The sequence below is a fragment of the Myzus persicae genome, unplaced genomic scaffold (assembly GCF_001856785.1).
Source record: "Myzus persicae strain clone G006 unplaced genomic scaffold, MPER_G0061.0, whole genome shotgun sequence".
In the NCBI taxonomy this organism is placed as follows: domain Eukaryota; kingdom Metazoa; phylum Arthropoda; class Insecta; order Hemiptera; family Aphididae; genus Myzus; species Myzus persicae.
Window position 1 is genome coordinate 2,523 of NW_019101908.1, and position 14,592 is coordinate 17,114.

The window sequence follows — 14,592 nt, forward strand, 5'->3', positions numbered from 1 at the left end:
CATACCTTAGGGAAATTAACTATTGGTCACAGATCCCAATACAAATACAATTATCGAATATTTAAGTGTCATGGGTTTGGGTAAATAACACTTGTATCCACTTAATAAAAAAAATGTGTCGTCTCAGGACCAGATGGAATACCGTACAAATTTATTCACAACCTCCATATGTTATCCTTAAATTCAATTATTAAACTATTCAACAAAATATGGTCATCCGGACTCAAAATTGGAAACAATCCATAATCATTCCAATGCCCAAATTTATTAGACCTATATCGGCTATATTGCTCCTGAATACCATAGCAATGATATTGGAAGAAACTATAGATTCCAGACTCAGATGATTCTATGAAAAACACAAAATTTTGGACAAACGACAGAATGGTTTTCGAAGACACAGAAGTACTTATAAGTTACATTACATGACACCCAAGAGGAAATACATTCAACTCTGGAAGCAAAACATAGCGTTCTCGTATTCTAAAAATATTGCCAAACATCATCTGTAATGTTAATTTATTTAACTTTATAAAGCACTTCCTTACTGAGTACTGACAAAACCTTTCGAGTGAAGTGCAACAACAAACTATCAAAAATATATGTTCGAACTAACGGTATAACTCAATGATTTACACTGTCGGCCTCGTTATTTCTATTAGCGATTAATGATATATCACAAGTTATACAATCTCCTAGCTGTTAAGTGTACACTATTTTCTAACAACCTCGATATTTTCTGCATGGGTTATCAATCCGAATAGAACTATAAACTACCGACATGAAGCAATATCAGCACTACAAGCCTCGACTCTTGCTTCAGGTTTCTCTTTTTTAGTAGAAAAATCCAAATGCATCATTTTCACCATATCAATGAACAATCTCCCAATTCCAATGGAAAACTTCTTTAAAATATAGGCGTACTGTTCAATTCGAAAAACACGTGGATATTTCATCTTACGTCTATCCGAAAGGACTCACTTATCAGAATAAATATCCTAAAACGTCTGGCACACAAGCTGAGCATGCTAGTAAGTTTGTATTGTCGTGTATTAAATTTGTATGTAGCATGTAGATTGTAGGTACATTATCAATGTAGGACAGATGATAATATATAATATATATTATTATTATATACATACTGTTTGTATTCGTTTTGAGGTGCTACATAAGACATAGTATGGAAACAAACAAACTATTATGAATTATATATATTTTTTAACAACAATTACATACATATTTTTCGTACGCGTTTGGCACATAATTTTCAACAATACCGCAGAGATTATATCGTCACGGATTTGCTTACTCTTTTCCTTTCGCCAGGTGGCTTGAGAACAACAGACTTCAATATCTCAGTGGTTATTGGGATCCTCCCATACACTTTCTCAACTTTCGCTGCCGAAGAAGAGCTTGATTTGTCTGAATCCGATTTTTTCGGAGTATTCTGAGACAACGGCGCCGGGGGTGCGGGTGGCAGTGGTTGGCAAAATACACTAGTCGACGGGGGTGCAGATGGCGGCGGAGGCACAAATGCACTTGGCGCCGGGGGTGCAGGTGGCGATGGAGGCAAGACTTCTCCACTCTGCCCGGGTTTTGCCATTGTTGGCATATCATAATAAGATGGAGCTGCAGCGAATGCAGCTGGTTCGCCGTAACAGCGGTTATCGGGAGGAAGCATTCCAGCGGACCCGAAGGATTGTGATCTAGTCCACTCCAACGAACGATGTGAATAGTTCATACCGATGACGTGTGAAGTGTTTTTCATTACATCTTCTGCACACATGCATATCGTACACATATAAAAAAATATGTTAAGTAAAAACTATAAAATTGATTCATGCAGAATACATTAAAATTATATAGACAATGTATATCATACTTTCTAGGGTTGCAATCCTAGTCTTAATATCATTATATTTGCGCATCGGCTTCTTCGAGTTACCTTTATACAAACAAACATCATAAATCATAATATATACTATATGATAATGACATACGTGTTTTAGATAAAAATTACTAATTACTTTCTAATGAAATCAATTTATTTTCAATCTCGTGGAAACTGGTATTCAACATTCCATAACAGTGTTTGATACTTTTAACGTCACAACCGATGGTCATGAATTCATCGTCAATTTTTTTCATCAACGATTGTTGGTAATTTGACAATTTGGTGTCTACCTTGTTGTTTAAATCTTGCACCGTGGATAGGGACAATTCACTCTCGGTCTGAGTATGTGCAGATTGTGTCAACTTCGATGACATAAGGTTTTCAAGTTGACGCAACTGCAGAATGCGAAATAAAACAATTCTTTACTTATGTTATAAATTAATTTAGCCCCGGTCAAGTCTATGATCATTTTTAATTGAGTTAAGAGGACGTATAGGTACCCACGTGTATCTTCCAAGTGCGTAACATAGACTGCAGTTGTACGCTTAGCAGATCACGTTTAGGTCTGGGATATTAGAAATTAAAGTGAAATAAAAACTAAAGCTAAGATAGTAATCTAATAAAAAAAAGCCTATGCGATGGCCTAGATGATAATCTAAGATGCAAATTGTATAAGAGGTCAATTCATTCTAATGTTTAAGCTAGCGAAGCTTTACTAGTAACTTACAATTACTTTACTGTTGAAAGTAACATTTGCTGGGTATATGTTATGCACTTGTAAGCTGGCTACACACGGAGCGGTTTAGCCGCGCGCGGTCGCGGTTCCTAGCCGCATCAGCGTCCGCGATCGCATCCAAACTTAACTTACACACGAGGCGGATTATGAATGCTGTTATGAATGAAAAAACCGCCATAAATCCGCGGCCGTTGGCGGACGAACCGCTTCGTGTGAATATGGCTATTGGAAATCCACAGTTTAATTTTAGCTGGCGGACGCGGTCGACCGCCCGAAAATTGAGCAAGCGCGATTCGAGACGGTCGACCGCTGTCGTTCGCTAGCCATTTTACTTCGTTTGAATATACCCATTTAAATATAGGTGTTTAATTTTTAAAGAAAATCCGCGGCGGATAAACCGCTCCGTGTGTAACCAGCTTATCAGTCTTTTATAATCGGCTTACGCCGCTTAAACTTTAATTTATAACTGGCACAAATTTTGGTCTCAAAAAATGTGCTGTTAAAATTTGTATATGCTTTTTCTGACTTCCACTTTGTACATTCAATTTTTAAATTCTCTAAGGAACTCTAGAAACTACATTACTGATTGTTTATTTGTGAGGGATGCTTATTATTTTCTGAACCTTCGTCTATGACATATCGTGTCAATATGAAATTTAAAAATTCTTACACACAATTCTTGGCACTTAGATTTCCCTAAAATCCTCTCGTAAATCTATGATTTGTATTTATTGAGATACTATGGATACTTCATGAAATATACTTCAAATCGTTATAAAATTATCGTTCTTATATTTTAGTATACCACGTATGAAGCCATGTAGGGCATATACTCATAATTATAACCTGACATAATATGAGATTTCTAAAGATTATTAAATTACCCGAAATGGCAAATAGGAGATAATAATAATTATAATATGGGTATTTCCATCCATTCCGAAGTAAAAAATACTAAAAATATATTTTGATTCATATTATAGATAGGTAATAGGTAAGTTACTTGTAGATCTTGAATCTTTTGTTTTTCATCACTGCGTCGAATCATTTCTACATAATAATGATTATTTTAGATACATATTTGTTTAATATTCGAAAATATTAATATTAGATAGGTATCCGTCATATTATTATGAAACAACTACCTTCCAACTCGGTCAATCTATTTTCAAATTGCAGATTTATTTAAATCACTTTTTGAAACTGTTCAATGTCAATACTACCGGATACAGCTGCCGGGTCTAAATTGACTCGAACGCTTGCGTTGATAGATTTCTCACTCACGTTTACCTAAAGCATAAGAATAAATAATAATCACATATCATTTTATGGTACCAACGACCTACATCGAATAGATGCATCGTTCTACCCTATATTATTATTATTAAAATGTGATGATCGTTAAGTATTAAGGAATATTCTAAAAACCAAACCTAGGAAATTCGATATAGTTCAGGTATATGTTAACAATTTAACAAATTACAATATTTTGTACCAATAATAATTTTACCAATTTCTTTGGCATGTTCTTCCGTGCGTCATGAAACGATTCAATCAGATGTCTAATGTTCAAAAATGCTAACATCCCGACAACACCAACACGTAAGACTTCTATGATTAAACAATTAAACTCATAAGTCATAATATTCACAATGCAATTAATGCTTATAAAGTCAGAACTGAATATAATAACACTCAAGTAAACTAAATTGCATATTTACACATTGTGTACAGGTATAGAATACGTTGTTAGGTTTTCTTATTCAAGCCAGGAGACAAATAGTATAATTATTTTTAATCTACTATGCGGTATGAGGAACGTGGTATAACATTTTCAAGACTTTTTGATCCAACGAATTTTTTAATCGACATTAATTTAAAAAAAAAATAAAATTCTAAAATTGTATACACCTATAACATGTTCAACATAATCATTGAACATAATAAGTCAAAATATTTTGAGTTTTCTGATTTAAATCTATTATGCCTATAAATAGCGCATAATTCAAAAATTGTGTGATGCATAGATATTACTAATATAATTCAGTGAAGATTGTATGTACCTGCTTTTTACGGTTTTTTTTTTAGAGTTCTACTAGAAATAAAATTGATTTTAATTTTTTCGAACTATAAAACTTATACTCGTAGGTCCTTGGTTTTTCCTGACGCCTTAAAAACTATTAGGAACTTTTTACTTTTGACGCTCCTGAGTACCTATTAGATTCACTTTCCTAGTTTTCATTTCGATTTTCGACTACAATTAAACATGCAGCATTGATGAAAATCGAAGCATCTTTAATCTTTTATCTGTGATCATATTATCGTGGCTGTTATCAGTCAATTACAGGTTATCAGTTTTAAAATTCATATTATTTGATAACGTTTGTACTAATAAATTGTGTGATAAACGTACTTATTATTTTGTTGAAAATATTTTGTATAGTTATTATTTTTTGATGAATTTGATCGTTTTTTAAAGTTTTTGATAAAATTATAGGTTTGTGTTCCATACTCAGTGTACATTTAATATTTTTCATCATCATAAGTTATTAGATATTAGTTTATAATAATTTAAGTTAAATTATCAAACATGTTCAACACTGCCGGGAAAATTAGCTTGTAAGTTTATTACATTTAAATGTTATTTATTTATTTATAACAATTTAATAATTTTTTTTTAGATTGAGTAACTTGGTCCGTAGCTCCCCATTGCGAGTATGTTATTATGAATTATTCAAGGCTAATATATACTCATCAAACACATTAAGAAAAAAGAGAAGACCCAGAGAAGAAAAAGTACAGTCGATTTTCCCATTTATTTGTTTATTTCTGTTTGTAATTGTGATCTCTTTGTAATTCTTAAAAAAATTGTTATATTCTAGGAATATAATATCAAAGATTCATTTTAATATAACGCTATGCTTGCATTAATACAATCATTGATTGTTGAATCTCCTAGCTTGAATTAAACTTATGAAAGTATACTTTATTATTTTGTTGTTTTAGAATACTATTGTATCACCTGTAATGAATTTAAAACCAAAACAAAATAAAACTATTGATATTTGGAAAAATATGACTGTATCTGAATTGGCAAGTGCGACTGGAATACCTGTAGGTAAATTATGTGTTTTGATGATAAATTATACACTACTACATTATTATACAGTCTCAAAACTCTCATATATTGCATTTGGTTTTATTTATTTCTATCTGCCTGTTGTATAATTTTAAAACTAAATATAATACAGTTAAGGTACCTACACACTGCGGTAGTTTCATCAAAATCCTATTGTTTTGATGGTGTCAATAAATTGTGTATGACTTTATTTTACTGTCACCGCTGTAGTGGACAGGGTGATCTTAATACTGTTAAAATATTAATAAAAAAAAGTTTTATTGGGATTAAACACAGTGAGATATTCTATATAATTAAAATTACCTAATAGTGTTGTACATATGACATAATTTTATATTATTATAAATTAGTTATTATACTTTGCATTTTTGTATTTGACGTTGTTATTACTTTTACATTCTGATTACAGATAATGTTCTTAAAATAATTGAATTAGGTCAAAATTCACATATGTATTTTGAACCTACAAGTGTAATGGATAATGTTTCAATCCTTCGTGAAATTGTTAAAAGGTGTGGATTTAAATCTAATTTAACATCAAACCCTAATACAAATAAAAAATCAACAGATGATCATTTAAAAGATGCCAACAAAAGGTAAAACATTCTAAATCCAATTAGTTTTATAGTTAAGTATAATATGATATATTAACATTAGTTTATTCATATGATTTTAGACCTCCCGCACCATATGATTCTACAGTTGTGAGACATCCAGTTGTAACAATAATGGGTCACGTAGATCATGGAAAAACAACATTATTAGATACTCTAAGGAATGCATCTGTGGCTAAATCTGAGTTTGGTGCTATTACACAGCATATTGGTGCTTTTCCTGGTAATACTAATTTGATGTATAGCTAAAAATTCACTTATTTAATAACTTATTGATTTATTATCATGTTTCTCATGTTAATTAATCTGATTTCAGTTGTTTTGGAGAATGGGAAAAAAATAACATTTTTAGATACCCCTGGACATGCTGCTTTTGCCACTATTAGAAGTCGAGGTGCACAAGTAACAGATATTGTTGTATTAGTAGTAGCAGCTGATGATGGAGTTAAGGAACAAACTATTGAGTCAATACGAATGGCTAAACATGCAAAGGGTAACAAAAATTCTTATAAATTATTGTGAAAATAATAAATTCACATTTTTTTAAACCTACAATTAAACTAGCGGCCAAAATGTGTGACATAAATCTATAAAATAAAATAAAATGTACTGCTTATTTATTTTAAATAAGGTAAATTACTTCTAAGTTATAATGGCCATCCCTTTAAGACTAACTTACCTTATAATACTGTCATTTTGTGTGTGCAAATTTAGTATGTACTTACAATTTTAATATTATAATTTATTATAAATGATTATAATATGTATTTAAACATTTTTTAGTTCCTATAATTGTAGCAATCAACAAAATAGACAAACCAACAGCAAATATAGTATGTATAACTAATTAAAAAATCTAATATTTATGAACTCTTTTATTTATATGTATATTTTTTTCCCAGGAACGTTGTAAGAAAATGTTGCAAACTCAAGGTGGATTGGATCTTGAAGAATTTGGTGGTAGTGTTCAAGTTGTTCAAATATCTGCCTTGCATGGTACTAATTTCAATGATTTAATTGAATCGATTCTAACTCAAGCTGAAGTATTGGATTTACGTGCTGATCCTAACCCTCCAGCAGAAGGTGTCATAATAGAGTCAAAACTTGATAATCAAAAAGGGTTAGTTAACATGACATAAGAAAAATATATTTTTTATTAGTCACCAAGTATATAATTCAACTTAATAGCTAAATTAAAAACCAAATCTTGGGTAAACGTATTATCACATTATCTATGTGCAAGTGTTGGTCCATAAATAAGTGCTCCTAATTTTTTTTTTGCAACTAACACCATTAAACCTATTTCAGGGTTACTTCAATGATTATTGAATATTGTTCCAACAAATTCCCAATTTTTTTAATCTGCATAATAAATAAATAATTATCTATATACATATTTATTTGTATCATGACTAGGTTAAATTTCATGTTAAGACTTGCAATGATTTAGATCTTATACACATAAGAAAAAAATACTTCTAATTATTTTAGTACATAAAATTAAAATTATGATAGTAATTTTTTTATTTTAATTATATTTTCAGAAAATTAGCAACAGTTCTTGTTCAACGTGGAAAATTGTTGAATAACAGTATACTTGTAGCTGGCACTGCCTGGGGAAAAATACGAACAATGATGGATCATCAAAACAATGTTCTCCAAGAAGCTAACCCTTCTGATGCAATTCAATTAATAGGTTGGAAAAACTTACCACAAGCTGGACAAGAATTTTTACAAGTTTCTTCTGATGTAATTATTTTTGAAGCATTTCTTATTTTACTTCAATTAGTTATTCAATAATTTGTCACACCTATCAAAATTATTATCATTATACAGAAACGTGCTCGAGAAGTAGTTGATTATCGAATAGCTAAATCTATAGAACAAAAACAAACTGAAGATAGTATTTATATTTCATCAAAACTTGAAGAGCATAATAAGGTAAATATATAAATTATTTTATTTTTTTCTGTACTACTGAAATTAAATTTTACCAATTTACCTAATATAACTCACAGCTAGTTGTGTAAGAAGAATGCATATAAATAGTATTATACTTATAAAATAATTGTTTTTAAATTTATACACAAGTAAAATAATAAAATATGGTCAAGAATGAGTGTCTGATACTATTTAGTGGTTGGTTTATACTTTATATTCGTAAGTTAATAAATGTTATTTAATCCTATTATATTTTTACCAAACTCTATTCTATACTTATCTGGCCATGTCATCTGCGCTGAGTAAGTTTTTCTTATCATGAACGGAGTAGTCGGAGTACACTTATCTAACATCCTAAACATATATGAAATTTTACAGTGTAATATGTAATTGTTATTTGTTATATACACCGTACAAAATAAATAAAATAAAAAACTAACCCGAAAACCATTTTTACAAGAGTTCATTAAATTAATTTTAAAATTAAAGTTTTAAAACATAGTAGTGCAAACATTTTTCTTTTCATGTTGGTATATTAAAATTGTAATCTACATGAGATAGTAAGTGTACAATTTTATAAAACTGTTTTTAATTAGAGATAATAATTGTATATGTTTACACACTAGAAGTAACAGAATTGTTCTTTGACTTTTTTTTTATTTATTATTTAATAATAATAATTTGATAAGCTAAAAGTGAGTAAATTATACTGAAATGATGTATTAGGAGTACCAAAGTCACCTGGCAGAGAAAAAAAAGGGTGGAATTTTCAGAAGGAGAAGGTTTAGTACATTATATCAAGAAAAACAATTAGAAAATAGAAAAAATGTAAAAGAAGACGAAATCTGTTTGAATGTTGTGGTCAAAGGTAATTAAAATTATTAATCTTAATAATTTAATCAAAATATTAATTTTAAAGAGGTTATGCCCATGTTCTTGATTTAGGAGATGTCATTGGATCTGTTGAGGCAATCTTAGACGTATTAGAAACATATGAAAGTAATCAATGCAAGTTAGATATTATTCATTATGGTGTAGGTAACGTATGTGTTACTGATATTGAGTATGCTGATGCTTTCAAAGGTATATATAATTTAAAAAGTTAAATTATAGAGTAATTTATATATTTTTGTCAACTAAAAATATAAATTTATACTGAATACTAAGAGGAACGACAGCCATATATTGTATTGTATTTGTTTTACAATATAAATTTTATACTGTAAATTCATGTTTGCAAAAATCATTATCAATACAGTTTTGTTATTTCGATTAGTATTGGTTAATCTTAAAATATACAAAAACATTTTCAATGTTCCCACGTCAGTTTATTTTTTATTGCAATATGAGAAAATTGTTTTAAAAATATCTGAAGTAATAAAAACCAAAAAATAAAGCAAAATATGTTTTTCTGTTTAAAAAAACCCAATACCTAATAGTAAATCTACTCTAATCTTAAAAATGACAAAATTGAATGGTTGATACCTCATGCACATTTACTGTGTAGTGACTAATGATTGTTAAAAACAGAGACAACAAAATAAGGGTATCGTATTATCTTAATTTAATAAGTATTTACCATTTACTATTTACTAGTAATATAGAATTTAATTTATTTTTGTTTTATTATAGCTATAGTCTATGCCTTTAATGTCGGCTCATTAAAAGATGCAGAGGAAAACGCTAAACAAAATGGTATTACTATTAAACAACATAATGTAATATACAAGCTGGTGGATGACATAAAAGAAGAAATGAACAATTGTTTACCACCAGTTGAAGTTGAGGATGTACAAGGTATTTAATTGATTCATTAAAATTGTAATCTTTATAACATTGGTGTTTTTTAAACACTAGCTTATTATTATTGTTTTTAATATTTAAATAGGAGAAGCCAATGTGTTACAAGAATTTTTAATTAATGAAAATAAAAAAAAAATTCCAGTAGCCGGATGTAGGTGCACAAGTGGTACACTGAAAAAAGCAGCACTTTTTAAAGTTATCCGTGATCATGATACAGTTCTTTATAGAGGTATGCAAATCAATACGTTTATTTTTCATAAAAATCGAATTGATACAAATTTTGTAACATTGTTAACTAAAAGGTAAATTATCATCTATGAGACATCTTAAAGATGAAGTGGCCACAATCAAGACAAATATGGAGTGTGGGATACGATTAGAAGATACAAATATTAGACTGAATCCAGGTGATAAAATAGTGTGCTATACGTTGCGGGAACAACAACAAAAAATTACTTGGGAAACTGGTTTCTAAATACTTATTTTGTTGCATTGACTGAAGTTCATATTTTTCTTTCTGTTTCTAGTTGTTCAATAAAATATACATTTTTAGTTTAGTAAATATGTACAAAATCTGTTAAATGTAAATATAAATGTATTTATTTTAATAACATGGTTTTTGTTTTTCAGTATTAGTTTCCACAAAAAAAAAAATGTATGCTCATCATAATATTGTGTATATTTCTGGAAATAATGTACAATCAGAAGTTAAACATACATCAGATATGAGTACTCTATGTTTATTACTGTATTTATAGGTATATTACTTTATTTAATCATACTATAACTTCTGCAATTATGTCAGTTTTATAGGTGTATAAAAAAATATATTTTAGATAATGCTGTAATGGTTTTAATTTGTAACTTATAATTAAGTATATAAGCTATATAATGTAAGCCACTCTATTTAAATTTTAAATATTGTTCATTGTTAATGTTTATTACAAGTTGATTAAAATTACTTAAAAATCTGTTGCATGAAGTTCTCATAATAGCTATTATGCTCTTATTAAATTTCAAAAATGTACATCAAACAGCAACAAGATTTTTCCTCAAATTTGATACAATTCATGCTAAACTATTCACTATAATATATTTTTATATTATGCCTTTTATTGTTAATTTTAATTTTAAAGGCTGCCTTGTCGCTAGAACCAATCATCTTTTTTCTTGCTAACATTTTGTTGACTATTAGCTTAATAGTGATAATTTCTTTTATAGGTTTGTGAGGTTGTCCTCTTCCTCTTTTACCATATATTTTCCCTTTCATTATTTTTAAAATACTTAAATTCATTATGCTGCAAAGTGAATGCTAAATTAATGTCATTCTTTTTTTCCTAATTTTAATATTGTCTGTTTTGGTTCTGGATTTATGTTTGGACTAATTTCCATACAGTGCTATTCTCCAAAGAAAAGTTTTAACAAATAACTCAATTTCAGTATTTGCTTGTTATAATAATTTGTTACTTGAAAAAGGCTTTCTTAGCCAGTAAAAGATTATATTCTTTTAAATCCGTTGTCTTGTGTTATATAATTACTCAGATATAAAAATTACTAAAATTGTTCTGAATGTACCTTATGGCCAAATTTTTTGTTTAGAACTTATATGCCGTGTTTAAATCCATGTTCCTTAATATTGTGCACCATGTTTCCTTTATCTTGTCATATAGTTCTTATGGAACTATATGTGATATAAGTTATAACACACCACAATCACTAAATAGAATATTACTGAATGTAATAAAATGAGTTGATTTTTGTTTCCAATCTAGATTATCCATCACTCCTAGAACTAAGTGATTATGATATATTTACAGTTCATCATTAGTCCTATCTAAATTGTATAGGTATTGCGTTTTTTTCGCACTCATATGCATTACATACTGTATGTATACCTATTGTCTACTGTACTTGAGCCATTTGGCTCAAGTTTAAATAAATAAATAACTTTCTTATGTTTGTTCACTAGGTATCCATTGTTCAATTTATTTACAAAACTTGTTTATTGATATTGTATCTCCAACATATGTCTATAAGTACCTAGTTCCAAAAGGTTAACATATTTTTAAAATTGTATCGATTATAGAAAAAGATAGAATAAACATATGGTGCAAATTTAAAATATCTATGATTATCCGTTTTTAAATTTAAACAAAATAAGAAAATCATTATATGAAAAGTTAATTTAGACTTTCTGAAAAACTTTTTAGTTGTTGTTAAAAGTAGGAAAACTTAAGAGGAATCTTATAATATGCATTTTTACAATTTTAGTTATAAAAATAAAAATTTTAATATTATTAAACTCCTATTGTAAAAGTGTATATACAGGGTGTTTCTGAAGTGTGTGAGGTAAATAGTATACGCATACTCACTGTGATGCCACAATGAAGAATTTTTTGGAATTTTTTTTCTAACTTCAAAATCTGGGTTTTTTAAAGTTATTTTTAGAATATTATCTCGAATATAAAAATTAACACTTTAGTCGTATTTTTTGCAAAATTCTCATACGAATAGAGATATCGCATCATTTTTGCGTTTTTCGCGCTCGAATCGCCAACTAAAAAAAAATTCGTGCGACACGTCGATTTGTATGAGAATACTGCAAGATAACCAGTGGTGATAATTATTTGTTGTCATTGATAATGCACGATTAATTAACACATTGTTTTACATTGTCGACTAATAAAAAATATGAAATAATAACAAAATTAAAGTTAACAGAGTTTTAAACGATCAAATTTACTAGCATGCATTTGTGTCATACCTTTATTAAATAAATTTTAACTTTACAAAGTTATAATAGTTAGAGATAAAAGGAACTACCTATTTGTGTGTTTATACTGAAATTCCAGTTTTTGGATATCATAATACAAAACATAATTATTTTGACTCGAAAAGATAAACATTTTATTTTATACTATTATTATTATTTACGTTCTGCCCATAACATAGCTGCAAGATTTCCATTTCCATCAGCCAAACCTAGTCACAATTAATAAACAAATAAATAGTTTGTTTCGTATAACTAGATCAACTAGATTCACTTTCCCACTGGAAAAAATACTAAGGTTGAAAAAGGAAGTATTTTTTCGATTACCTACATTCTTATCTTGTGCACTGCAGACAAAAACAGACCCAGTTTACGCAAGAAGGCAAAAGCAGAATAAAGAATAAAAATGTAGCTGTGGCCTGTGGAAAACTAATAACTAACCTAACTACAAACATATGAATAGTCTGAAAAAAAAAAGGTCAAGCGAGGAGGTATCTCTCCAATCTCCCCCGTGAATACTCCACAGTCACGTTATTCAGACAGTGGTAAATAATTAAATAAACTTTACTCATTGCTTTATCATATATTGTATACGATAAAATAAGCCAAATGGGGTGTACCTAGGCTGACAATTTATACAATATTTCTCAAATTAAATAAAATTTTTTTTTTCAAATTAAGATTTTATGCACCGTTAACGTTTTAAAAATGTATATCTGTAGATCATTGGCAATTTGTTTTTTTTGACGGTTTTTCTCTTCAAACTCTGTTGGAAAATCTAATGTCAAACGTGATTTTTTTCTATTTTTTACGCTGTTTATCTGACCCATCGTGTTATATAATAATATAATATAGGTATTATACACGTGTCTTAATTATTTATAAAAATAATTTTTGAAATTAGTTTGCTTATTATATACCTCTTTAACAACAAAAATGTATAGTTGGCAATGCAATTTACCTATAATTTTATAAATGTTGATATACGTATTTATGAATACTATACCCGTGTACAGATGAAATATTTTGCAGTGTAATAATTTAATGTATTTCTCCTTAACGTTTCAAAGCTAGTTAATTCGATTTTATTCCGAATATTAATATAATTTAAAACACACCTACCTATAATACACAGAAATAATTTTTTTTTTAAATGCTATCATTTAATATCAAATGGCCAACATACAAAACAAGAACAATAAAGTCGTATATAGCCATATAGGCGACTGTGTAGAATAATTATTTTTTGAATGTCATGGTTAATCATTGGCTTTAAAATTAAAATAATAATAGTTAATAGTTATTTTTTATATACAGTACCTATGTGAATATTATTATAGACGTAGGTTCACGTTGAAGTAGGCGAAGCAAGACGAGTGCATAGTCACTGTTTCCTGTCCATTAGTTTTCAATTTACAGTCAAGTGCATTTAAATAAGTGCTAACCTACTACCTTGTTGGTAGGTACCTACTTACCTTATATAATGTAAATAATGATTTTTTTAAAAATTGTATTCATATTTTATTAACATAAATAAACAAAATACTTCAACATCAAAATAATAATTGAATGAAGCAATATAATAATAATCAAATGTACAATGGTCAATGACGTAAGTATTATCAACACGTTATCGAAGTCATCATTATTATTTATTTATCATGAATACAATTTTACTATAAAATACCACGCCAG

General features: G+C 28.7%; 1 protein-coding gene and 1 pseudogene across 1 annotated transcript; one reads left to right on the top strand and one right to left on the bottom strand.

Annotated features, from left to right (window-relative positions):
• Nucleotides 1-1,285: 1,285 nt before the first annotated feature.
• LOC111030747 lies at nucleotides 1,286-4,272 on the bottom strand (annotated as a pseudogene).
• Nucleotides 4,273-5,118: 846 nt separating this feature from the next.
• Nucleotides 5,119-10,657, top strand: LOC111030755 (translation initiation factor IF-2, mitochondrial). The gene is made up of 15 exons (XM_022310421.1): nucleotides 5,119-5,249; nucleotides 5,312-5,426; nucleotides 5,637-5,748; nucleotides 6,179-6,365; nucleotides 6,446-6,606; nucleotides 6,700-6,876; nucleotides 7,167-7,216; nucleotides 7,286-7,503; nucleotides 7,928-8,132; nucleotides 8,220-8,324; nucleotides 9,051-9,192; nucleotides 9,270-9,407; nucleotides 9,957-10,121; nucleotides 10,213-10,356; nucleotides 10,430-10,657. The coding sequence occupies exons 1-15, from the start codon at nucleotides 5,221-5,223 to the stop codon at nucleotides 10,600-10,602; spliced, it is 2,121 nt and encodes a 706-aa protein (XP_022166113.1). The 5' UTR covers nucleotides 5,119-5,220; the 3' UTR covers nucleotides 10,603-10,657.
• The last annotated feature ends 3,935 nt before the right edge of the window (nucleotides 10,658-14,592 follow it).

Excerpts from the sequence above, each read along its gene's own strand:
- LOC111030755 (XM_022310421.1), top strand. The coding sequence starts at position 5,221 with ATGTTCAACACTGCCGGGAAAATTAGCTT. Across the intron at positions 7,217-7,285 it reads ACAAACCAACAGCAAATATA|GAACGTTGTAAGAAAATGTT; the intron begins GTATGTATAACT and ends TTTTTTTCCCAG. Across the intron at positions 9,193-9,269 it reads TTTGAATGTTGTGGTCAAAG|GAGATGTCATTGGATCTGTT; the intron begins GTAATTAAAATT and ends TTCTTGATTTAG.